This window comes from Xiphophorus maculatus, chromosome 8 (assembly GCF_002775205.1).
Source record: "Xiphophorus maculatus strain JP 163 A chromosome 8, X_maculatus-5.0-male, whole genome shotgun sequence".
NCBI classification, from domain to species: domain Eukaryota; kingdom Metazoa; phylum Chordata; class Actinopteri; order Cyprinodontiformes; family Poeciliidae; genus Xiphophorus; species Xiphophorus maculatus.
Genome location: NC_036450.1, coordinates 16,039,419 through 16,065,412, shown reverse-complemented (window position 1 = coordinate 16,065,412; position 25,994 = coordinate 16,039,419). Strand labels below are relative to the sequence as shown.

The 25,994-nt window shown below is 35.5% G+C and overlaps 1 protein-coding gene across 1 annotated transcript in view; it reads left to right on the top strand.

Annotated features, from left to right (window-relative positions):
• Window positions 1-25,994, top strand: part of astn2 (astrotactin 2) — a 261,598-nt gene that overhangs the window by 36,058 nt on the left and 199,546 nt on the right. Inside the window, exon 2 of the mRNA XM_023338121.1 lies at window positions 4,483-4,670. Within this exon, the coding sequence (XP_023193889.1) occupies window positions 4,483-4,670 (188 nt within the window). The remainder of the gene's footprint in view (window positions 1-4,482; window positions 4,671-25,994) is intronic.

Here is a 25,994-nt window from a genome sequence, read left to right as displayed (position 1 = left end):
AGTTCTAAATGACAGCTGGTGAGTTTCAGACTTCTAAGCTGTAACAGGGCAGAGCATAGTAAGACAACTTTTAAAGTTGCCACATGTCATTGATATATCTGTCCACCTGATGTGTTGCTTGGGTTGGTGAATAGTTGTGAGACCATGTTGGGAGAACAGTCAATGTTGGTTTGTATATATGTGATAGATGCCAGCTGTGCCAACTCCTTTCATCCTGTTGGATTTCTTGTTTTGTTTTCCCTATATATATAGACATCTGTGTTGTCTTTGTTTCACTGCGCAGTAAATCCCACACCTTTCAGCTTTTCTGTGACTTACGATGTCACATATTGCTCTGATTCTCCATATAACACAATTTCTTTAGCAAAGATTAAAAAACAACTAATTTTAAATGGGATTTTAATTTTAAGTTTCAGCAACCACTTTCAAATAGACCGTAAGCATTTATGAGTATGAATGGATTGAAGACAGAAAATCAAACCTTTTAAGACTAATTGTTTAAAATGGGTTAAAGATTAAATTGTCATCACTGCTGCCAACCCCTCAGTAAGCTACTGGCTGTCCTACAGGAAGTCCTTGAAAGAAGCTGCTAAATGACATCACAATTGATTATCTGCATGTAATTGTGATGGATGCAGTGGGAGAGATTAATAAAGTAACTGTGTCATTGAGCCCATCAAAAAAAGACAAAATTTGTACAACTACTGCATGTCATCTGCTTGTCAATTCCGGTTCGTTTGCGTTGGTTGGGATATGTGGTTTGAAGGGTTCATTGTTTTGTCACTAGGTATGTTTACTTGGACATCAGTAATCGAAAAAAAATCGACCGATGTGAATAAAAATGTGTCATGTAAATGCCCCAATAGGATTCAGCTCATATGGAGTGAATTTGTAATGCAAATGAGTAAGCGATTTCATGCCAGTTGATTATCTGAATGGCCTGCATGTAAATGCTTCGGGTCATGCTATTCTGATTGTGGAAAACTTAAGTCACTGTGCATATGTGCACTATGTCAGGTTAGCAAAACGGGTCTGCTGATCTCTCATCCTTTAACGCAGGAAGACCAACAGCATACTGCTCAGCCAGTAGCTTAATTACTGAGTGCAGTGGGGTCTCAACCTTTATTAGAACCTGCCATGGGTGCTCAGAAGATGCAGATAGAAAACACCACTGCAATAGTTTTTTTTTTTTGTTTTTGTTTTTGTTTTTTTTATGTGCAACACGACCCAAAAGTACAACTTTTTCTTATTCCTGTTTAATTTTTTTAGGGAAATTTTGCAACTTTAAGATTGCCATTGCTCCTATTCTGAATGAAGCCAAAGGCAGACTCTCTGGTTGGGGCTTTGAACCGGTTGAGAGGAGTTGGAGCAACACTGTCTTTTATGTGAATCTTACGTAACACCAGAAGTAGCGATATCTGTCTTCCTGTAAGGGTTTCGAACTTAGTACCATCAACAAATTCCTAAATTGACACATAGTAGTCTTCGATTGGAGAAACATGACAACAAGTGACTAACAAGCCCTGGCAGATGAATCGACTTCAGAAAATTAATTTTAGTGTACAAATATATATTTTTTCCCAATGTAATGGATATTATTACAAGTCATTTGGGCTGCACTTGGGCTCATTGTGCATTTGGGCATTGCTGACGTTGTTGCTTATCAGTATCAGTCATGTTTACTAATGTGTGCACATTTCTAAGCATACACACATCTATAGCTTTTCATGCAAAGTAATAGTAAACTCCCAGGACCATATGCCTATGTTTCATAAATAACATCTGGATCTATGCCCAATGATGAACCTTGTAGCACAAAGAGAAGAACAAGTACACACACTCACGCCATATGCTCATAGACACTGATACTGTTCTTTCTTAAAATAGCATGCTTACTCATCTACATAACAGTCATACCGTGGAACAATAAAACCAAAAAAATAATACTGCCCCACCATCTTTCAAAAAAAAGGTGTTTTTTTTTAGGATAGAGAAGAAACACTTTATATATATATATACAGTATATATATGGTTTGGCAAGGTTTAATCCATCTTTTTTGCATGATATGCAGTATTTACCACATGAACAGATGGCGGGAGGCACAGCACTATTGGCCCAGCAGACAAAGCTTTATCTCCTGTCAAGGGTAAAGGTGAAGTAGCATATCTTCAACCCACAGATTACTCATAAAGAGCTCAATAATCGCCCAGCAGTTATGGCATTTAAGAATTCTGCACTCTACAAAATATTATCATAACCTGTAGTCAGCAAAAGCATAGGGCATTTTCTAGGACAATGAAAGGAGTGAAGTTGTTTTGATATATTCAGAACTCTCTGAGAGACAAGATTATTGTTCAGGTAAATGTGATTAAACAATTACTGGTTAAAATCAATAATTTTTTAAAGCATTTATACATGTAAATATATTGGACATTCTTTCTAGAGACAGACTGAAATCCAAATGAATATATCACTCCAGTATTTTGTAAAATCCCCATTCATAAGGAAACATTTTTGGTTTATTTTGCACAATTTTATAGGTATTTGTTTCACAATTCAAAAATTCAAAGTTGAATTCTCCCAGTATGAAAATATGTCTGTGTTGAGGTGGCTCAAGTTTTTCAGGTAGAAAAAGAGGTCCAAGTTACTGCATGAGAAAAGCATTAATGCCATTCATGAAAGTGCTTATTCGTAAAAGAAAAAAAAGCTAATTTACACAATAAAGAATAAACACATAGCTAACACTGTTGTAATAATTATGTAAGAAAAGCATAATTTACAACAGAGTTACTGTCTTGTGTTCACAAACCGTGTAGAGCACTTTATTTGATATACTGAAAATTGTTTTATTACACACGGTCTGTGGTTATGCTGCTCTATTTGTCTACAGTGCAACTCGGTAGGCTCAAAAATTGTGCAAAAATTTAAGTAAAATAACTGTTACATCTTACATTTGCAAAATCAATAGTGATTCCAACATTTTCATACAACAGAACGAGGTCCCATCATGTTTGAAAAACATTTTTAGGATTTTATGTTTAAAAAGGACAAGGCTAAGATATTGATCTTAATAATTGCAAAAAAGGGCATTGTATGCAAAAAGCAACATAGAAGTTGCAGTTTCACATTATAGTGATCTGCTGTTTAATCGTAAAATTACCTACTTTATTCCTTTAAATAAATGTCATGTAGCATGTAGAAAAAGTTTAAGTAAGAAAAGGGAATAAAATAAAAATATTTAAAACAAAATATTTTAGTTATTTAGTGTTGAGAGGTATTACTGTACTTTAATTCAGAGTCAAAGTCTTCTTTGCTCCCACTCTGCACCTTAAGGCCACTGCTACTATTGAGCACAACTCATGTAGCTCTCCTCTGCAGCCCGTGTCCTCTGACCTAGAATCAGCAGGTTAATAACCAGCTGCACCACAAGCCATTTGTCATTCGGTACCTGCCACTGATAAGAGATGTCAACGAATGTCTATGCCCTTGTCCCCTCCCCACTACATGACATATACTGTATCACACTTTGCAATCTTAGACTCCCTGAGGCTTCTTAGTACTCCTCTACTGAACAACCACTCCCACTTGATAGTATTGGATACTTCTGCCACGATCCGCAGTGAGATAAACTGGTGATCTCCCTTGCTCTGTTTTCAACTTTTTAAAAAAAAGTGTTCTTTTTTTGTATTGCCACATCAATTTATAGACTTTCTCTTTGTTTTTGTTGCTTTTTACCTTGCTGTGTCTTTTGCCCTTTTACGTTGAAAGCTCCAGGGCAATGCCCCACCTCCAGGGCATTCCTACGGTAGAGCTAATATAACTTGGTTTGCTTCCTGCTGTTACTCACATAAAAGAAAATTAGTTAGAATGTTGAATAAGTCACCACCAAGACTCCAGCCTATTATAAATTTGTCAAACTGTGTCGCTCTCTGCAGAAACGTCAGTTTTAAATTGTAATGTGCAGAGAGGGTACTAATTAAAAAAGAAGCTCCTATTTCAAAAGGAACACCTTCAATTTTGAGCAAATAGTTGCTACCTACATGGGCAAGTCATGTAGAACTGTTGTAGTCAGATGAGACAAAGAATCAGCTATCTGGCCACAATATTTGTAAGAGTAAAGATGAGACTTTAGAAGCTAAGAATACTGAACCAATTGTTAAGCATGGAAGTGGAAGCATCATGCTGATGCATTTTGCAACAGCTGAATGGTTGAAACTTGGACAAAAGTAAGATCCCAACAAACAGAAAAACAACACTGGAATGGACAAAACAGGCTGACGTTAAAAATCGGAACCTGAACCTCAACCGTATTAAAAATTGTTCTATTATTTAGAAAAAAATGTAGACCTATGCCAAAGCCTTAATGTTTTTTATTTTATTTTATTACAATTTGCATGTTTCCTCTATTTTTTCAGTTATGTCTATTACATTTTTTATATGAAAAACTGTTTTTCTTTTTCTTTCTTACTTTTGATTTTCAGAGATGTCAGGTACTGGAGAGGAGATTTCTCAGGTGCACTGGAAGCAACAGTGGTTGGAAAACGGGACGCTGTACTTCCACGTCTCCATGACTGAGCCTGAACTCTTGGCACAGACGACACAGCCCACAGCTCGGGAGCCAGCTCATGCACTGCACGAGCACATGCATCTGCTTCACATCTCAGTTATGGTAGGTTCTCGACTGAAACATAATGGCTGTAGTTGTAAAACATGGTCTGTTTTCTACAAGTTTGAAACTTTCTTTTTTCAACAATATGCATGCTTTCTCCTTAACTCCTTTCTCCAAGATATCTTAGAAGTGAACCTGTTTTAAAGTTTTAACATCCACAGACACCAGTAAAAGGTTGATGGGGTTACAAAATAGATTCGATATAGCTTTTTAATTTATTTTTTCTTTCAGAATGTTAGCAAGTTAGCAGAATGTTAGTAGTTTAAACAGGCAAGCTTTTTTGGATGACATGATTTTATTTAAAATCCATTACGTTCCCACAAACTGATATGCTTAAAGAGGTCCTCCATCATTGTTGGTTTGGAGGTAATGCTTACCAGCCACTTATATTTAGACAGTTTATACTTTGTGAGAGGTTTTTCTTTGAGATTATGAATGTGGCAATTAGTTTTTCAGATGTTTGACATCTCTTGTAAACTTGGGGTTTTCAAAGGCATTGAAGAGGGGTGTGCTCTTAAAGAGTTTGGAGACAGCTCTATGGCGTCACAGACAAGGTCGAGGGTGGGTGTGCAGGTTACGATCTTCAATTATCCGAGCTGAGCGTTTCATTATCGTGCTGTATTTTTTCATGTATTCTGGAAGCTGGTTAATTAATTACTGTGAATTATGAATTTTCTAACCTTAAAGATGAAGTAACTTTTATAATTTTTTTTTTTTCTTTTACACAATTTTGTGAAAGTTACCCAGCTTTAATCATGTGGTTATAATAGTTTCAGTGTGATTGGTTTTTGTTTCTTGTATCTAGCTTTGCATGTGTTTTGGAAAATTTTGCAGCACGGGTTTATTGCTTTGCTGCAGTATGATTGATGTTTCAGAGTATAAGGTGTCGCTTCTATCACTAACACCAAAAGTGTGGAATATCACGTTAGTGATGTTCTACAGTTTTATTTTTGCTATTTTGTTTGCCACTACCAAAATTCTTTGTCTGACTAGAGTTTTTATTACCACTTCTTCAATTTTTTTTTGATATGCTGTTTTCTTTCTTTCTTTAGAATTTTTCAAAAATCTCCATTTGTAAATGTACATTTATGGATGCATTCTGACATCCTATGAGCTGTCTTTACTGTGATTTGCTAGCTTCCCCAAATCATCTTCTTCATCAGCCTCTGTTCTTAACAGAGGCTGCTCATCTGTTCGACTTTTCAGATTAATTCTCATGTGTCACACCTTTTCTGCTGCTAACTTCTTTTCCTCCTCACCTTTTCTTCCTGCTCCTCCTCCTCTATTTCTGTAACCTGCCTGTCTTTAACAGTCCTTTTTCCTCTGCGTGTTCATGTCGGTGTATTTCTCAGTTCCTCTTACTTCCTCTGCTTACAGCTCTAAGTGTTCAGCTTTTTCTTAAAACATTTTTGTCCCCTCTTCAGTGGTGTGTTAAAGATTGGCATGTCATGAAATTATTTTTTTTTTAAATAATTAAACAGGAGTTTAAAGTTATGTTTTAATGCTTCAGTGGGTATATTTAGAGTATCTCATTCACCTACATCTTCCTGTTCCCATGGTGCTGAAACAAGGATCTTCAAATTAGTGTTAATTTTAGGTTAATGCAAGTAATGAAAGTCAGAAAAAAATACAGCTTACAGTAATATTAAGAATTTTTAAAAGAAGAAAATTCCATAACAGGTAAGGATAGATCTCACCAATATGTTTGCTATAAGATAACATGTTAGATATTTAATCATTATTGTGTCTATTCCATGTGAATCTTTTCACCTGTGATTACTTGCAAGATACTGGGATCCTTCCTTCTGCCAACTTAAATACAATAATGGCAAATTTCATTGCAGTACCCTTTTTCATGATCTGTCTTTTGACAGTTTCAAAAGAATGCTAAAAGTCACATAATCCAGTGATGTGGAATTTTTTGCATACACTCTAATATTTGACAAGTTGACTTTACTTAAAAAAATCTTGGAAACCGATTGCCTTGAAAAATATAAGTAAGCTTAACTACTATTCTTATGTTTTGTTTACTTAATATATACTTGTTCAGTGTACTTAAGATCTTGTTGTATGAACTTAATCGAGTGAAGTTAATTTAACTTAGTTTAGTGAAGTTGTTTCAACTTAGAAATGGCAAGTAAATTATCCTCTTCTTAACTCTAATACATCAAGTTAGTCTAACTTACATAAACAGTACAGTTTATGGTAGGTGAAGAGGTGTGAAAGGGTTAAGTTTAGGGTGTCAAGGTGCCCCTAACCCTTAATCTTCTTCACACGGAAGGCATGAAGAAGACTCATGTGCATGTGTGCGCAACAAGATAGCCTATAGATTAAAACTTTATAGAATTTCGAGTACTACAACACTGGGAATATATGTCACATGAAAACATACTAAATAACTCACTTTTAGCCAACTTACAAGGCCACAAACATTCTGGAAGCTTCCCGCACTTTACTGCGAATGTGCACTTCTGAGTTGACGCATTCACTCCAGTAACAAAAATATTCAAATCCAGTTTACCGTACTCAAAATATCTTAGTCTTGTACCTTCCTCAGTCCAAATATTTACTTTACTCACATTACTTGAGTTGACTAAACAGTTTAGTGAGACTTAAGTAAAGCATACAACATAATTTAAGTAAGAATAGGTAATGCCTTTTAGAGTGCACTCTGCTTGTCAGAAGAAAATTAGATTTTTGTTGATTTAAACTCTAGGAGTGCAAGTAATTTTTCCCCATCATTATTTCATATGTTTTCAGATTTCTTTCAGATTTTATTTTTGTACCTAACATTTATTTGAGGAAATTGTACACATTCTCACATTCTACAATATGGAAATGTTGCTAGCTGACTTCTATAAATCACATCTGTCAGCAGAAGATGGCTCATGGTTTTTTTTTTTTTCCTTTTTATGGTTTCAGCAGGCTTCATAATATTTCATATTTAGGTGAGTCACATTGCCTAAGAAGACCAAAGTCACAACCAATGAATTCATAGGATAACGTAACCCCCTCACACCCACCCCTCTTTTAGAATCTGAGTTTTTTGCTCAGTGAAAAATCATTGTATCTCTAAGTCTTCAAGGGGTAGGAATAATTTTGGGCTTACTTGTGTTTACTACCTGGACTAGGTTCATCTTTACTTACAGTTGTGGATGTCTTTTTTTCTATAATTAATATCTCTTTGCATCTTCAGTATCTTCAATCATGTTTTATTGATTGAATAACATACAACCCTTCCCAAGTAATATTTTTAATCCAAACTGCACATGAGCAAAAGGTGAAACCCTTTTACAAGGCTCTGCACAAGACCTTATTTTGACCCATTGGTTGCTGTTTTTCCTGCCTGCATAATTAAATGCTAACTAAGTCATTTGTCAGATTCAAAAAAACCTAGCTTTCTATTTATTCCAGCCACACATAAAGTCTCGAGCTGGGTCAAATGTAAAGCGAATAGAAAAGGAGAGGAGAGGGGGAAACATATGGAGGCACTCAAAATGGGATAGAAGGTGTTCTGGTTAGGCTTCATGGCCCTAAGGAGCCTCTTGACTCTTCTTGTGAACATTATAATGTCGATGCTGTCAGTTTTTGTCCATTCTGAAGTGTGAACTCTATTTTTTCAGCATTGAGTTGTCAGTTTCTCACTCACTCAAGCACCATTTCTGTGACTCCCATTACTTTTGGTTGTTTTTTGTCCTTTCCGTCATGTGACAGCAGTCGACAGACATCCTCCTTTTAACACAAGGTAAAATGATTATTGACTTGCTTATTGGTACAGTCAACATGTTAGCAAAGCCAAATAATGAGGGGACTATTGCATATACATGTATATGTGTTTTATTTTATTTGTCCTTATATATATATATGCATTTTATTTTATAATGTGGAACAACTCTACATTAAGTGTACACAAAGCTTTATTGCATTATCTTGACAAGTTCTGAATTTAAAGGTATACATGTGTATATAGCTGCAGGTTTAGAGTGAAATGTCATTTTTTTACAAATATTTCAATGGTGAGACTAAAAGCTTAAAATCTGAATAGTCCACATTTCTTCTTAATACAGTAAATATGGTGGCGATATCTCTTGTTTCCCTGGTTCATGACAATGAGCAGTTGCCAGGTAACAAGTAGTAGATCGAGATAGTTATTGGCCAAGTCCTACAAGGTTTTCTGGTATTGTGACCCATACTTCAAGTGCTGGTGTACAGAAGATTCTCAGTCATCCATAACAAGACAGTCTTAACTGCTGAGGTAGAAGGTAACTGGACATGTCCACTTGTCTGTTGAAGACATTTCAGCAGCATTTCACTGTTCACAATTTAAATATCAGACTTATGATGTGTGTGTATATATATGTATATATATATTTCTGCGACAGACTGGCAACCTGTCCAGGATGACCCAGCCTTTCGCCCGGAACGTTAGCCGGAGATAGGCACCAGCACCTCTCCCGACCTCACTAGGTACAAGGGTGTACAGAAAATGGATGTATATATATATATATATATATATATATATATATATATATATATATATATATATATATATATATATATATATATATATATATATATATATATATATATATATATATATATATACACACCAAGTAATAAATCTACTTGCACCATTGGAGGCAAACATGACTGATTGACTTTTAAATAATTTCTGAAGGGCCATTCTCATTTCTGAAGGAAAAAAATGTGGGGGGGATGATTTGCAGGAATATTACCATCTAACAACAGACAGTTTGCCTCTGGAAAGAAGTCACATCCGCGGTTTGATCAGACCCCTGGGATGCATTGATGCATTGAACGGGCTCTTAAACAAAGCTTTCATTCTGCAACTCTGAACACACACATACACACTAACACATTTACAGCAAAAACCTTCCGATGCTCAAAGAATTATGCATTAGAGAAAGTTTTATTTCAGAGAAGGAAATTGTAGAAGAAATATAATTACATTACTTTCTTATCATTATTGGGAATGATGTAGCATGTGGAATTCTGAATGTGAAGTTCAGAGGGAACAACAATCTGTCTTATTGTGTGTACTCGTGTCGTGTGGTGGATTTTTCAAGGAAATGCCATATTTGAGTTCACTGGGAGGACAGGTAGTACTTTACTCAAATAAGATGCAATAAAAGCTGACAGTTTAGACTTTCATTTCCCACATTGATGAAAATAATCACCTATTTCAGGGGATCTGACTGAAGCGCAACATCTAATGAAATCCGTACAAGTCCTATTTTTTATTTTTATTTTTTATCCTGACTGTCTGGACATTACATTGAAAGCACTAATTTATCAGCCATGAAAATAAAATTAATAACTAAAAGTGAAACTGAACAATAGCAAAACTGAAATTTCCTGCATTTTTATAATTAATTTGGCTCATTTTCTACACCTGGGTCTATGTCTGAAGTCCTTTTAATATCCCAGAGTTCCTGCAAAATGAAGAAAAGATTATTCTTATCTCTTGTATGATCAATGAGTGTGAAGATTCAGCACCCTACATGACTCAAATAGCTTCTGTATAATTAAACAGTCACTGATAATATATAGCCACTAGTGTGTTGGATCAAAGAGATATTTTAGGCTATTTTGGCAGCATTAAACTCAGGTGCTGTAGAAATTAGTTTTCACCAGGCCCTAACATAGACAGGCTTAATAGCACTGCTACTGAGGACACTTTCAATTATCACATGAAAAGTCAGAGGAAGTTACATTTTAATTGCCTCCGAGGTTTAATTGTTTCAGTCACCTTCTGGTTTCCGTAATTTTATACATGTGTGTTAATGCAAAATGAATACAAAATAATTTGTAATTAAAACATGCACTTGCTTGCAGCTTAGGAAACTGAGACAGACCTTCCAGAGTGGAATTACAAGAGAATTAGAAAAAAAAAAAAAGCATATTGAAAAGGGATTTTCTGGAGGAGTTAATTGTTGCTGTGTTCAGTTAATAAGACTATTTTATAGCACATCATCACAGCTCATAAACGCTGGTTAATCAAGTCTCAGTCCCATTTTGGCCATTTACCTAATTTTCACCATGTGGTCTACAAAAATAATAATTGTGTTTTCAGAAATAAATATTTAGTGGGATATGTGTGTTTATTTATTTATTTAAAAAAAAAATTTGCTAGTGTGAAGGATTTTTTTTTTTTGCAAATGTGAATACTGGATGGAAATTGGATAAGAAAAGATTTTGAGTTTCATCATTTGCTTGAGCTTTTAAATCACTTTTACTAATTCAGCAGCTCCAACAACAGCCACTTCTAGATAATAGAAAAATTAAGTGGCGTTTGATGTTCACTGCGGGCACACGTCCCTCATAAGGTGCTTTTAATTATGTAATAGCAACCATGAGCAACATACATTTTTGAATTTAATACTACTGTAATTATATTAAAATTTTATCTTGTTGCAATTTAACAAACTTTACCAGTTTGTTAAATTGTAACTTATATCATTTACATACTCTGTCAGTCTCTTCTAATTACCTGCTGTGAGTGCCCCCAATACTGAATGTGAGCTTAAAGTTACCGTAGGTAATATGTAATTTCCAGGCACATTGTGCTATGTTATAGCACAGTCAAGTAACTGCTACTTTCAGTTGTTATAAAAATGTTGGATATAGCAAACATGACTTTAAAGAAATTTGACTCCCCATTGTAACCCCTTTAAATTAGGCCTCTGTTTCTTTAAGAAGTTACTGCTCTTTCCTACACTCCTCCTTCAGCGCATCATCATAACAATGCTTTAGCCTGTTTACAATCATGTTTTAGAGGTTGGGAAAAGATTATTTCTATGTTAAAACTGCATAATTTGAATGTCTTTTTTTAACCATGACAGACTGACCTGATTGGAAACAATGCAATGCACACTTTACTCAGTTCTTTTAGTATTTTAAAGAAACACATTTTCTTTAAAACACCTTCATTATTTTTCCAAATTGGTGTAAGAATCCTGTCAAATAGACACGTGCTTACACAGATTCAACAAGACTTGCAAATTACAATGCAATACAATTTGACACCTGTAGCAAAACCTTACCCTGACAGATTTGTAAATACTGTGTTTGTTGAAAGTGCTGGAATTGGCAGATTTGGCAAATTGGCATTCAGGCAATGTGAAACTGCAGGCTTGACAGACATGTAGCTGTCAGAGTAATCTTTTTGTACTTTGCACCTGCAGTCTGCTCAAACAAGAGCACATAACTATTCCTGCATTCATGCTTCTCTGAGCCACCCATGAAAATCCTGCCATGAGCCCTCAATTCAAATTTGAATCGGTTTTATTTATATGAGGCCAAATTGTAACATCATCTCTACTTGACATAGTTAGGTCACAACCTCACCATATTAAAGAAAGAGCCCTGCCAATTCCCCTTTGAGCAAAATTTTGGCAACAGTGTGGTGAAAAACGCTTTTTCGACTAGCAAAAATCTCAAGAGAGGACCACAGCGGGTGTTTCACCATCTGCCTGGACCAGCTGGGGAAAAGAGAGCAGAACAGGAGAGTATATTAGAAAATAACCCACAATAAAAACGTACAGATCCCTTGCCTGGGTTCATTTATTTTCTCTTTATTTTTTCTCCTTCGATTATGACTAAAAGTCAGTCTATAAAAACACAATGTAAGCCGTCTCTGCTGGGTTTCAATTTTACTAGGACTTTTCTCTTTAGTTTGACATAAGGGCTGTGTTTCAGAGGTATACAAGTAATTCAAGCGCACATATTGTGCCTGCGTTTTGGGAGAGAAAATCCTTGACTAGCGCAGGTGTTCATTGTTTACTGGTGCTGCTATAATTAGCACAGGTAAAAACATATTATGCTTTGTTTTTTGCAACATCCAGTCTCATGGGGGTCACCCTTTTATCTCTTGGGTCACTAAAGGAAGACGTAGGGTCTTTGTTACTTTCGAGAAGTCAAAACAACTTTTTTGGAAAGAGGTTATTGCCTTTACACTTAAAATTGGTTCCCCATTGCATGTCCATTTAAGAATTAATGATAAAAAAAGATAATATCATTTAAACCTACCATTGCATTTTAATAAAAAAAACTACTTGTGTCGTAGGACTGTGGACCATAATGTTTTTGCTGTTCGTTTTGACACATTAGATTTTAGCCTTTGCTTTACTCATCTTTGCTGAACAATTGAACTGTAAAGTTATTTGTCTTGTGCTCTTAAGAGGAGCTAAAAATAACTGCTAGCACAAACATTTAACCAGATCAGTACTTTCTGCTATCAGTCATCCAGTTAATATATTGCACTGAAAAGATCTCTGAAGCTTTTTCTGCGTTAGTGGTCTGCATATAATTTCACCTGGCCCTTTGCTACCACAAGAGGCATATGATACACTTGAAGCAAAAGCACAAAGTCTCTATTTCTTTTAATTAGGTCATTAGAAGAAGTAAGGCTTGCTACGTACTGCTGGTATCTACGCACTTGGAAAGCAAGGAGCAATATGCCGATAGCTCAGTGTGTTACTTATATGTTGAGCTTGATTTTGTCTCTGCCTATACTTGTATCGATATAAAAGGGATTGGTACAAGCAGCTTGATATGGAGACATCTTGGCAGGACTTCCACATGTTCTCTTTCATAACAAGCCTCTTTCTGAATTTTAGCAGGGCACTAAACACATGGCCAGGTGCGCTGGTTCTGCTTCAAGGACTCTGTTCCTGTCAAGATGGCTTAGGTCCAACCTTGGCTATGACATCATTACTAGCAAGTACATTTTTGTTTATCCATCAAAATAGATTTCAATGTACTGCCACATAATTTCAGCTTTACGATTATACACAGAGAATTTCACTAACCGTATGCTGAAATTCCTGGTATATATGACAAGCTGTTAAGTTACCAGAACCCTCATTCTTATGTTATATTTGGTGTACTTCTAAAACCAAGTTTTAAAATGCTATGTATTTTGCTATGACACTTGATTGAAGAGGTCTAAAGTGCACATACTTTACAAGGAAAATTCACAAAGGTGTTTGCAGATACTAAGTGTGTGGAAACCTCCATTTGGGTGTCTTAGTTCTGGGATTGGACATGGAGGCAGACTTAATCCTACAATGGGTATAATGAGTAAATTGTGTATGTCTGAGCCAAATTGGCATCACATTCTCAAAGATGAAAGCTGTTTACACAAACTTCATAAAAAAATACCATATGTTGAAAATGAATTCTAATTTGGTGTGGTGGGAAAACATGACAATTCTCACTGCTGGTTTTTCAAAAAGAGAACTCGGATTTTATTTAAGGTATTTTATCTTCCCTTTACGTAAGCCCTTGTAGATGTATTTGCAGATAGTTGTTTTTCTAATCAAGTAAATTTTCCAAGTTGTCTTTAAAATTATTTGGTTTCTTTTTAATACTCACAATACAAACTATATGATTTAGATTAGGACATAGATACACAGATACTTCGCAAGGGGAATAAACAGAACACAAATGAAATAACTCCGTCAGAAGATCCAGACATGTGGATCTACTTGGACAATGCACTGCACTGAGAAATCTCTCTTTTGCTTGGCTGTTGAGCCGAGGGTGATACAAAAGTGGCCAGGTGGATGGAGGAGTAAAGTGAGATGGAGGATCTGGGGAGCACACAGCTTGTTATAATCACAGAGTATAACAGTTTACTTTTTGCAGACACCTTAAAACAATTTGATCCATTTTTTACCTTAATCTATGCTCTTCCCCCCACTCCCCTGAATAATTCTGATAAAGGGTTTCTTTAGATTTTTTTGAAGCGAGGTTCTTTGAAGTTATCACCAGAGTTTTGTGAATCAGCAGACTGACTTTTCTGTTATAATGTTCAAACAACTATAATATCTGGAAAGTGCAGGAACATAACATTTTCATCACTGTTGCACAACAGAGAATCTGATACTAAATCCAAATCCATTTTTGGGGGAGCTAGAGTGGACTAGCAGATTATAAAGCTGCCAGAATTGGCTGTCAGCTCTATATAGGAACATGGATTGTCTGACTGGCAAAACCTTTTTAAAGAAACCTTTTTGCAGAAAACCCTATACTAAAACTCTGAATTAACCCTTTAACTGGTTGCATCGCTCCTCTATTACGGCTTAATTGATTCCCTTTTGCCTGTCCTGTCTTTCTGGCTTAAGAGAGAACAAATGTTCCCATCTTCTGGATCTAGTGGGATATGTTTGCATCTACTTGTATTAAGTGCAATCTACTGCATGATTATTGTGATGAAAAAACAAAATAGCGCTTGTAAAACAGTTGCAAAATATTGAAATGTATTCACTCTACCATTTCTCAGTGTTATGCCATGAGAGCTGGAGTTGTTTTCGCAAACATTAGGCGCCATAATTAAGAAGGTGACGCTGATCCACAGCATAAATAGCTGCAAATGAAGAACCTACAGAAGCTACAAATTCCAGTAACAAATGTAGCTTTCATCTTTTATATAAGCAGATCAAAATAAAAGAAAAACAAAAAAAAAACCCTCTACATCTTGTATAAACACTTATTCAAAACATGACTAAACTATCAAAGCACTCAGGGGTTACTTGTACATCACCCTGAGTTGCCTTTACTTAGTTTCCCATCCCTAAAGTTATTTAAACAAGTTGGATGTCATTTTTTTCAGACATGTGTCAAGTCCAAACTTTAAAAGATAAATCTGAGTAAGATTTATCTAACTGGGCAAGAGCTATGAAAAAAAAAAACCTAGTACTGTCCTCATTTCCAGTTGTGATGAAAGTAAAAATACCATAAAGTTTGTGAGAGACTAAACTCAAATAGAACATTCCCTCCATCTTTGTGTCTCTCTTATTTTCCTTTTTCACATTCAATCACCTTTTCTCTCTATGTGTTCTGTTGCTCAGGTAACTGTAACTGACTGAGACCCCGAAGGTTTAAAGAGCATAACAAGTGTTGAAGGGAGAGGATAATAGGATAACCTTTTTTATATGCTCTCAAGTCCTTCTATGTCATTATATGAGTGTTTTGTAGAAGTTATGACCATGTTAATGAAGATATTCCTAAATGAGTGTGTTCATATTTTTTATTAACTCAATTTATAGATTGAGTTAATGGAAATTTATTTTTAAAAAATCAAGTTTACAGTGTCTTTAGAAAAATGATTCTTGGTCTGCCTTCCAATCTCCAGGGAAATTTCTACCCTTCTTGAGCCAGAGGCTAGGAACAAGCACAAGAGTTTATCATGCACAGGGTTCCTTGATAGAATCACCACAAATGCAGAAAGAGCGATTGCCTAAATATGTTGTTGTGATAAAACTGGAGCATACGTAATCTCAAAATGAAGAGAAAAGGACAACAAAATAATATATTACTATCTCAGTCTGTATATTACAACTGTAAATATTTGTAGCCTCTATCTTTTTTCTTTTGTTGCTCAACTCATTACACATTATGTTGCTCTGTTTTAGTTAATGCATTTCTTTTCTGTCATTTTATCCTGTACATCCCATTGGGAAAAAGTCACTGCAATGTCACTTTCATATCACTCTGTCTCTTGAATTTGTTTGCCTTCCAACAGTAAATAACCTGAATTTTCTGATTCTGCTTAATGATAATTGCACATAGCCGACCTGAAGAGGGTAGAATTGCGCCAAGCCCTAGAGGACTGTCTGTTGCTAGAGATAGACCTTTGAGCCACTGCGCTTAATTTATTCCCTTTTATAAGTCAATTTACATGTTACATTGTGTCCTCCACATTTGTTGAAACCAAAGCAAAACAAAAAACAATGAATTTATTTTTAATAGAAAGAACATAACATTATGCTAAAACATCCTGTAGTTTTGCAGCCATCAGCTTATTCATGAGCTGTTATGAGATTCTTATAGTATGAAAGCCTTGAGTAGAAATAACCTAATTTCATAGTATGAAATTTCATAGTATGAAATTAGGTGTAGTTGTTTCTACACAACTATAAACGGATAATATGGTCTAATTGCTAATCAACAAAAAATGATTCTTGCTTTCTGAATTTTTGGGAAATTTCTGTTTCTTCATAATAAAATTAAGATGGCATAATATGCAGAGGCTGTGTTATTGGTTTTAAGCGAGCAAATTTAGAAACTAGCAGGAAAATAAATGCTTATTTTCCGACTGTAAATTTGTTTTCCCTTTTTTAGGCCAGTACAGTGAAAGTACTGTGAAGGCCTATTGTATCTATAGTGTTTCTTATTATTCCTTTCTGAAATGAAGTGGTCTTTTAGAGGTCTACGGATATAGAAACACACCAAATGAATGCATCAAACTCACATTAAATTTGACTCTATAATTGGAGTGGAAAAGGGCGTGGCCAATCTGCTCAACAGTTTGGGTCCAGTTTTCACATATATCATACGGTCTTCTCCAAATCTTACATGATGTATATTAATCTAGCTCCTATAGGATATTTGTGCAAATATTTGGTGGGCATGGTGTATTCCTCCTGTTTATTTTATGAATAAATATTACGTTTAAGCATTTAGACCAGAGGTGTCAAACTCCAGTCCTCAAGGGCCCTTATCCTGCAACTTTTAGATGTACCTCTGCTGCACCACACCTGAATAGAATAATTAGGTCATTAGCAAGGCTCTGGAGAACTTATGTACACAAGGAGGAGGTGATTAAACACTGGAATGATTTGTACCTGTGGCACATCAAAAACTGCAGGACAGTGGCCCTTGAGGACTGGAGTTTGACACTTGTGATTTAGACCCTTTTGTGAAGTTTGACATCCTTGCCTTTAAGCTGCATATGGATCAGACTTCAAATCATTCAACTAGCTAGACATACTTTGCATAATATTATTGATTCATTTTATTTAGTTCTCTTCATAAGGCTCTTTAAAAGTCAACTATCAAAATTTTAAACACATGTTAAATTAATGAGCATTTGAACTGCTTGTTTGCCCTCCTCTTAACGCTAATGATAGCAGATGGGATCTGGAAGCAGCCATCAATGATTTAAGAACCAAATTGGGGACATCTGTGTTGTTGGAAGTGTGACTTGGAAGAGGTATTCAGACCTTGTCATCCAGTAGAATCTTATGAAAAGATTCAAGACAGGACCATGCTTTTTCATTTAGATTTTTAATGTTAAATGTTTGACATTAATTACCTTAAATAGGTTTATCAACTTGCCTTTGAACTGGAGTTGTGTGCTGTGATATGCAGACCAGAAGAAGAAGGCTTTGATGTGATAAAGTGCAGGACGGAGGACAAAAGGGACATTTTGTTAGACCTTAGTTTAAATGGACAAAGGCTACACTCCTCTTTAGCTCCTGCTTTTCACTGACAGGTCCACTCTCACAAAGCTGTTGCGGTAGCACTCGGCCGACAGCTGCAGGCCTCACTTCAAGATAAATGAAAAGGGCTATAACAAGAGCCAAGTTCTGCACTGCCTCTTATAGAAGTACACAGGCTCATGTAGAGACTAGCACATAAAAACACCTGTAATGGCACCCAACTCCATTGCACCCAGAAACTTTCCAAACAAGAATATGCAACAGAGTAAAGTCATTCATTTCACAGATTTAGATTTTTTTCTCCCTGTTCTGTTAAATAACACACAATTGTGCCTTACTGGAATACCAGAAGAACAAGATAATTTTTGTAAACTTCAAAATAATGTTTTGAAAATATAGTCCGCAAGTAATGTGTTCCCCATTCTCACTGCCCTTTACAAGTATGCACTATTGTCTGCTCGTCTATACTTGTACCCTAACAAAAGCAAAAATCCATTTTCTGCCCCCTTTTCTCCAAAGCTAAAGCATGTTTCTCAATCAAAGTCACCCCAAGGGCCTCATTGTCCAGACCCTTGCACTACCTTGTTATTATCAGCCTCGGCAGTCCTGGATTGAGCTCTCGTGACGCAACTGCAAATATTGACATTACCTTTCTAATCACATTTCGTCCCTGGAAATGTCAAAAAGAGGGAGGGGGCCAGGGCATATGTGCTTACAGTTGACATATGCGGCTAGAATGTGAACCTATTATTTGTCTGATGAAAGAGCCATAACATGGTTTGGGTAGATGTGTTGGGGTCTGCGTGAGAGGGCAATGTAATCTCTCCTTTTTTGAGCAAAGCTAAATTAGCACAGCAATAAGGAAGCCATGCTGCATTTTAATCAGGCAATTATGTTTGGCCACAATGAGCATCATGTCAGTGTCATTGTACCAAGAAATACAACAGACTTTATCTTAAAAGTGGTATGACACCACCTTCTTTTTTACCTAGTTATTTTCAACATTTTGAGAATTTTACAGTTTAAAAAATTCTTAGATTTCATCAATGCTATAATTTTAGTATTTTTAATATTCAGCTGCTATGCTGTCTACTTTTTCTTTTTGTTTTTAATTTGTACTTGTTCGTAACTATCGTGAATGGTAAGATAATTCACGAGAGATTGCTGTGGTCTGCTATTTAATTACTTTGTAATATGCAAAACTTCCATAGCCATAGGCCATGATTTAAAGAATGAATCACTGATGTTTATTTCACCTCAAGGAATACAGTGTTTTTGTGGAAAAATAAAAACAGACTGTGATAATGTGAATCTGTTTTCATATGGAAATGTAAAGAAAATTTACATATTACTAAACTTGCTCATGGGCCCTAAGACTCAAAGCCTACTGGGAATCTATTACATGTAATATTTTTGTACAAGTGTATTTATTATGTTTATGTCATTTTGCAAAATTGTAAATGTTGACCATAGCTTCGCACATCATATTACAATTTACTGCTTAAGTGGGTGATGTGCGGAGGAGTTTGACAGCAGGACATATTGTTTAATTTGTCTAGTTAGTCTTTTGTCTCCATTGCCATTAATCATAAAGTACTTTCTTAAAAGTCTATGAAACTGAAACAACTTTTATAAAAGAGATCTTTTGTAATGATACCTTTTTTTAAAAAATGGGTTTGCTCTGCAACTGCTACATATTTATAAACATCTTTCCCTGCAGAGCTGAAAAGTAATCATCATAATCTATGATATCAATGCGGAGTCCATCCTTCACTACAGGCCCCGAGTGTCGAGAGCCTAGAACAAGCCTTGTTGTTTTTCTGTCTAAGAAAGGAAAGTCGTGGGTGTATAGGGCACTGGCTATAGCAAGAAAAACCCTGGGAGAGAATTATCAGGTAGGCGGGAGAACTGCACTGGTGAATCAACCCTAACTGTTATAATTCAGAAAGCCAGACCTCAAACTAGCACTATCAGCCCTTAAATCGTTTGATTCTGTGTGATGGAGCACTGTGGCATGCAAAAGGGAAGGACAGAGATGGAGAGTAATGAAGGGAGAAGACATGAGACAATGAAAAAGGGATGAGATAGGAGTGAAAATTGGAAATGTATTAGTTTCCCTGGCAAGAGGGACAAAATGGAAAGGTCAACATTTAATTTTTAGCTAGGATGTAGAATTTTATTCAGCTTTCAATCATATTATAATTAGAGTTTATGATTTGGTTGGGGCCTTTAGTCATTCTTAGTTTCTTACGTTATTTACTGACTCTTGGGGAACTGCTGGGGGAACTTAGGTGCAAAAATGTTGCATTTTGACAAAGGTGGAGGAATACTGGCAGCACAAATTGAACATCAAAGGACCAGTTAGCTAGGGAAAAGTGTTATGATGGGTTTTTAAGTAAAAAAAAAAAAAATCAACGGTCTCACTCAACATTATGTAACAAATATTTCAAAATACAATGTGTACAGTCTAATCTTCAGGGTCTTCATAATATCGCATATGATTATTCAAACGTATATGGCACTATATCGAATTTACTGTGTAACAGAGATAAAACATTGCTGATTGAAGTTATGTCTCCACAATACATAAGGATTCAATAAGCTTTTTGTCAGATTTCAGTGAGCAAAGATCTTAAAAAGTGCTATGCATTTTGTATCACCCTTTAAAACTGCAGTATGTAATTCTTATAAACAATATGTTTTTGTACACATTTGATACAACTCTAACCATGTCGTGACTCGTGACATGTATGACATGAGACAGACAATCTGTGAATAAATTTAACTTCTCCGCCCCCCTTGGTTCTACTGCCATCTGCATAAATACATCACACTCATTTACTTTGGATGGGGATGGGGCTCGTATCTGGGCCTATTGCCTGGTCCTGGTCCAAGTTGATCGGCTTCTCTGCTAATGCTGAGGTTTGGGCGGTCTGCTTTTATCCATAAAGGAATTAAGGGAACCATCTCCTGGGTTCAGGGATGGGTTGCCCCTCTGGGGAGACGATACCTGGACCTAGGAGCATAAAGTGTGCCTTGGGCCCCAGGCTTTGTTGGGCCTCTGCTGGTATGCCGTCGGGACTCTGGTCTCTGTATCCATGGCTAGATCTGCTGGCAGAGCCTGTGGGCTCATGACTACAGTGTTGGCAACTATAGGTTTCCTTATGAAACCCTTATAAAATTCTTATGGAAGAGTCTAATAAATACAATCCCTCTCAAAACCACACCCACAGAGGTTTTGATACTCTATTTTCATTGATAATAGAGTAAAAATATTATCACTCTATTTCATTGATACTCTATTTTAGGCAGCAGTTACATTAATCAATTTAATACATTATGTATTAACTGTGTACTGTTCAGTGATGTTATAATTGTTATATATGCATTTATTGTTATTTCCTCTGGTTTCTCTGTTTGTTTTGTTTGTCTTTAGGCAGTTGTTGAAGCAAACTGCCCACGGGGTATTGACTCTCTACGCTTTTCTGCTTTGTTTCTATCTTCTTATTTCCCTTTAAACCCTTTCCCCATTTTCTCTTTCTGTTTTCCTTTCTTTTCCATCTCTGTGTCCATCACAAGTGAAATAAACCCAAACCAATTTGTTGGATGAATTGATAACTTCCATTCTTAAAACAAAAACTAATGAATATAGTAAGAAGATGTACTTTTTTGTATTTTAGAATAGGTATAATCAAATTTGGATTAATATATGGACACACCATTTAATTCAATGAGTTTACTTTATTTTCATGACTATTGACATTGTACAGTAGATTCACACTGAAGGCATCAGAACTATGAATAACACATGTGGAAATATGCACTAAACAAAAAAGTGTAAAACAACTGAAAATACCCCTTATATTCTAGTTTCTTCAAAGTAGAAACCTTTTGCTGTGATTACTGCTTTGCACACACTCTGCATTTTCTCAATGAGCTTCAAGAGATAGTCACCTGAAATGGTTTTCACTTCATGGGTGTGCCCTGTCAGGTTAATAAGTGGGATTTCTTGCCTTATAAATAGTCATGAAAATAAAGAAAACCCATTGAATTAGAAGGTGTGTCCAAACTTTTGGTCTGTACAGTATATACAGTATATATATATATAGAGAGAGAGAGACTACAAATGTATTATCCATTTATGCAGTTGTAAAGAGGAGAGTTTGGTAGTTTGGTCTAATGTTAGATACTATTATTTACAGAGTTAATAAATGAACATTTGGCCGTTTTGCAACTAAGAAGCTAATTAAGGCTAATATGCTGCTCTTGTAGGATGTTGATATCTAACCATTTAAATGCTCTATGCAATCCAATAAAGGACATGCATGTTTCCTTGGGGTTAAACTGCTAAAATGGAAATATTTACCAGAGGCTAACTCTGGTATTTGCACTGCAGCTTGTAGTTACACAGAACGAATGAACAGCAAATGCTAAGCCACATGCCACTTTAACTTCCTGCTGGGAGAGCTAGAACGACAGAGAAACAACTATAGAACTGTTAGTAGAACAGTGAAGTTAAAGTGTATGTGGTTGACATAAAATGTAGTGACAGAAAAAGTTAGTATAGGAGAGTAAAGATGTTTTTTTTTCTGCATTGAAAGTTTGATAGTGCCATGAACAGAGAAACAGCAAATTAAAAGCCTCCCAAGCGAAGCTTGTACTCTGAGTCTGTTTGTTTGTGGTTGCATGCAGGAACATCCAGTGCTGCAAGATATGCCTTATTTGAAGTAAGACAAATATGTCAGTTGTTCATTCTTTTCTGTTTGATGTTTCAACTATTTTGAGTTCAGCATTTGTGCATTTCTGCAACATTTCTAAAGCATACTGAAAATATTGCTTTGGTGCTTTTGTTCTTTGAAGCAGAAGGGCAAATGTTACTATGCGTAGTGTCCAAAACTCAAAGTACTGTAATGCATTTGATGACATAGAATTACATTATTTGTTTGTTTAAATAACCAGTACCCTGAATATATAATCCAAGCTATAATGTGAATGTTTTCCTTTTGCTGGATATCTACAGGAGCTACTAACTGAAGTGTGAAGAGAAGATCAATAAAGCTGATCTTTAAATACTTTCGTGAACAAAGATTTCATACCTCAAAATCTGACATCAGTAAGTTAGTAGTAATTCCACATTCAGTAGATTTATTAGAAATGTTTGTGAGACAAATACATGGACTGCAATGTGTACCAATTTTTTCTTTGCAAAAAAGCTGAAGCTCAGTCACATTCGATGAAGAGCATCAGTAAATAGTAGTTTTCAGTAGGATTTGGTCAAATTAAGGTTTGGACTTTGCTGTATCATTCAAACGCATGATGTTGTCAGCCTGCGAAGGAGGAGCAGCTTTTCTTGGTCTCTCACCTCCGTGTTGCCTTTGATATTGTTTGAAAGTTATATAATATACCCAGCGTGTGTAGTTACTTTTATACTTTCTACCCTCCTAACTAGATTACTTCAAATTTTTCGACTTTGTATCTTTTTACTTTATTTTCTAACCTAAAAACTAAATCAGAGTAAAATGTTTCTGTTTTCCACTGAGGACTTTGACATTTTTTTCAGCACAGCACAGCTGAAAAGTTTAATCAAATTTACTCTTCCACTTACCCTTTATCCTTGGTAGATAACTTTCATTCTAAAATTTCAGACATCATTGATTCCATGGCTTCAATTGAAGTGAAGGTCAAGTCTCGTAGGAAAATATTTCTGTGGAAAACTGCTCCACTCATGCAAAGGCAAAAAAGGCAAATGGCGGGGAAACTTGAGTCCGGCTTCACTGTGAAATCTACAAGAGACTGTGAAGACTGAATCACTCAACTGAAACATGAAGTGAAAAAATCTTTTTATAATGTCATTAACAAAAACATTAACAATGCTTGTGTCTTGTTTGCCATGGTTGACAGATTGACAAACCCTCCTGTAACTCTACCAGCACCTGTGCTGAATTTCTCAAATTAAAAACAAACAAAAAAAAACGTAGGTTCATTTGTACATAAATATCCAATCCAGTACCAAATGCTATGTCCATTTACAACAAGAGAAAATAACACTATTCCACCAACTCAACCTTAAAATCTTTGAAAAAAAACAAAACAACTATTTATCAATTAAGCTCCTCCTCCTGTTGTCTTGATATCCTACGGAAAACTTAAGGAAGTTGCATGTGATCTGATTGAGATATTAAACTCATCGCAGGGTCGATTCCCTGATACAGGACTTGACTGATTATCTAAAGAATAGGGACTTACAGTATTTTCATCAATAGGTAACTTTTCATCTAACTGGACAGAAATCACATGTGTGGTACCCCAGCGTTCAATCCTGGGACCTCTTCTATTTGTCTCATAAGTCCAAAGGACATTCTCCTGGAAGTTTTGTGGCTTGTCAATATGCACTGTGGCAAATTCCAGTCTTGCTTTTATGATTTGCTTTCAACAACGGTGTTTTCCTTGGACCTCTTCCATGAAGTTTACTTGCGGTTCACCTTTAATGTTTTTGGAAGATGTTCCAGAATCTCTTCTTCACTTCCTGTACTCCATGTTCAGTCGAGTGCATACTATGTTAGTTAGGACACATCTTAGTCTAACATTTTCCATCATTCTTTGATTTTGTTCACCCATATTTTAAAAGCAATATATGATTTAATGTCTGGTTAATTTTCAGTAAATTTTAATGTTTGTTATATAGATAGATAGATAGATAGATAGATAGATAGATAGATAGATAGATAGATAGATAGATAGATAGATAGATAGATAGATAGATAGATGTGTGACTATAAATATCCCAACTTTAATGATCATAAAGAACACCATACAAAATTATTTGTAAACCTGACTTTTTATAGTGTGCGTGTTAAAAGTTATATGAAAGTTAATATACCCTTTAAGGAAAAGTTGAGCAGGAAATTACACAGGAAATGACTTATGCAAATAATTTCTTATCTCAGCTACATGGATAAGAGAGAAATATGCATGCAGTCAATTCTACAACTCGCCACTAAAATGAAACAAATTTTTGCTTTTATTGTATGGCTTGTTGAAAACCTCATAAAATTTCTGCAGCACTTCATTCAATGCGATGCTCCTACTTTCATTAACTCACATGAGGGGCAATATACAATAGATTATTGACTGAATACCTTTATTTTAGATTAACTCCACTCAAGCTTATTGATTGAGTATAATGAGTTTTTGCTTTGGAAGTCTTGACCTATTGGCATTATCCTGTTTGAAGTTAGTGTACTATCAGGTGGGATCATAAAAGCAGTGATTGTTGAATGTGATTAGATTTTTGTTTGTTCTTATTTAACTTTTTTTTCTAAATTCCAGGTTGTTCAAAAATAAAAATAGTTTTACACATCAACTGTATGAGTTGATGTGGAGGAAAGTAGGAGAAACAGAAATAATGTGTTTTTATATCGCAGCAAGGAGATACTATTTTACAGAAACCCTATTGAGTAAATGTTAGCAGTCAATCATTTTTTGAGATTCTATCGACATCCAACATCTTGACTTCAGAATTTGTGCCTTGCAAAAATTCTCAAAATATCTCCAGATCTTTTTATATTGCCCGAGATAAATATATTGTTGTTCTATAAAAAATATTTAAAATAACTTTTCCTTTTTTATGACAAAATCCAGGCATTTTAATCCAGGCATCCAGGAGTTAGTACACTTTTAAGAGCCACTGTTTCTTACAGTTAAACTTTTTTTTTTTCAGAAATGTGCATGTTGCTTGCTATTTCATTGTTAAAATTTTAATTTCTATTTAGCTTTGTCTTTGGAAGAACAATTTGAGCATAAGAAGGAAATATGATCTAATAGGAATTGGAGTGAAAAGGGTATACTAGGAACCAAAGGTACGGGAATGAAAAGTGAAAAGTAAGAGATGACGGCACAGTTAATGGAAAGCTAAAGTGTGAAGGTGCAGAGAGAAAATAAAAGGTAACCAGAAGACCATATAGTGTAATTTGAATATGAAATTGAATCACTATAAGGAAAAATATCAAGCTCTGCAGGAGCTGGAGCAAATGGAGCAAAAAAGAAAAATATGGAGCTTTCAGACATTTTTTCCCCA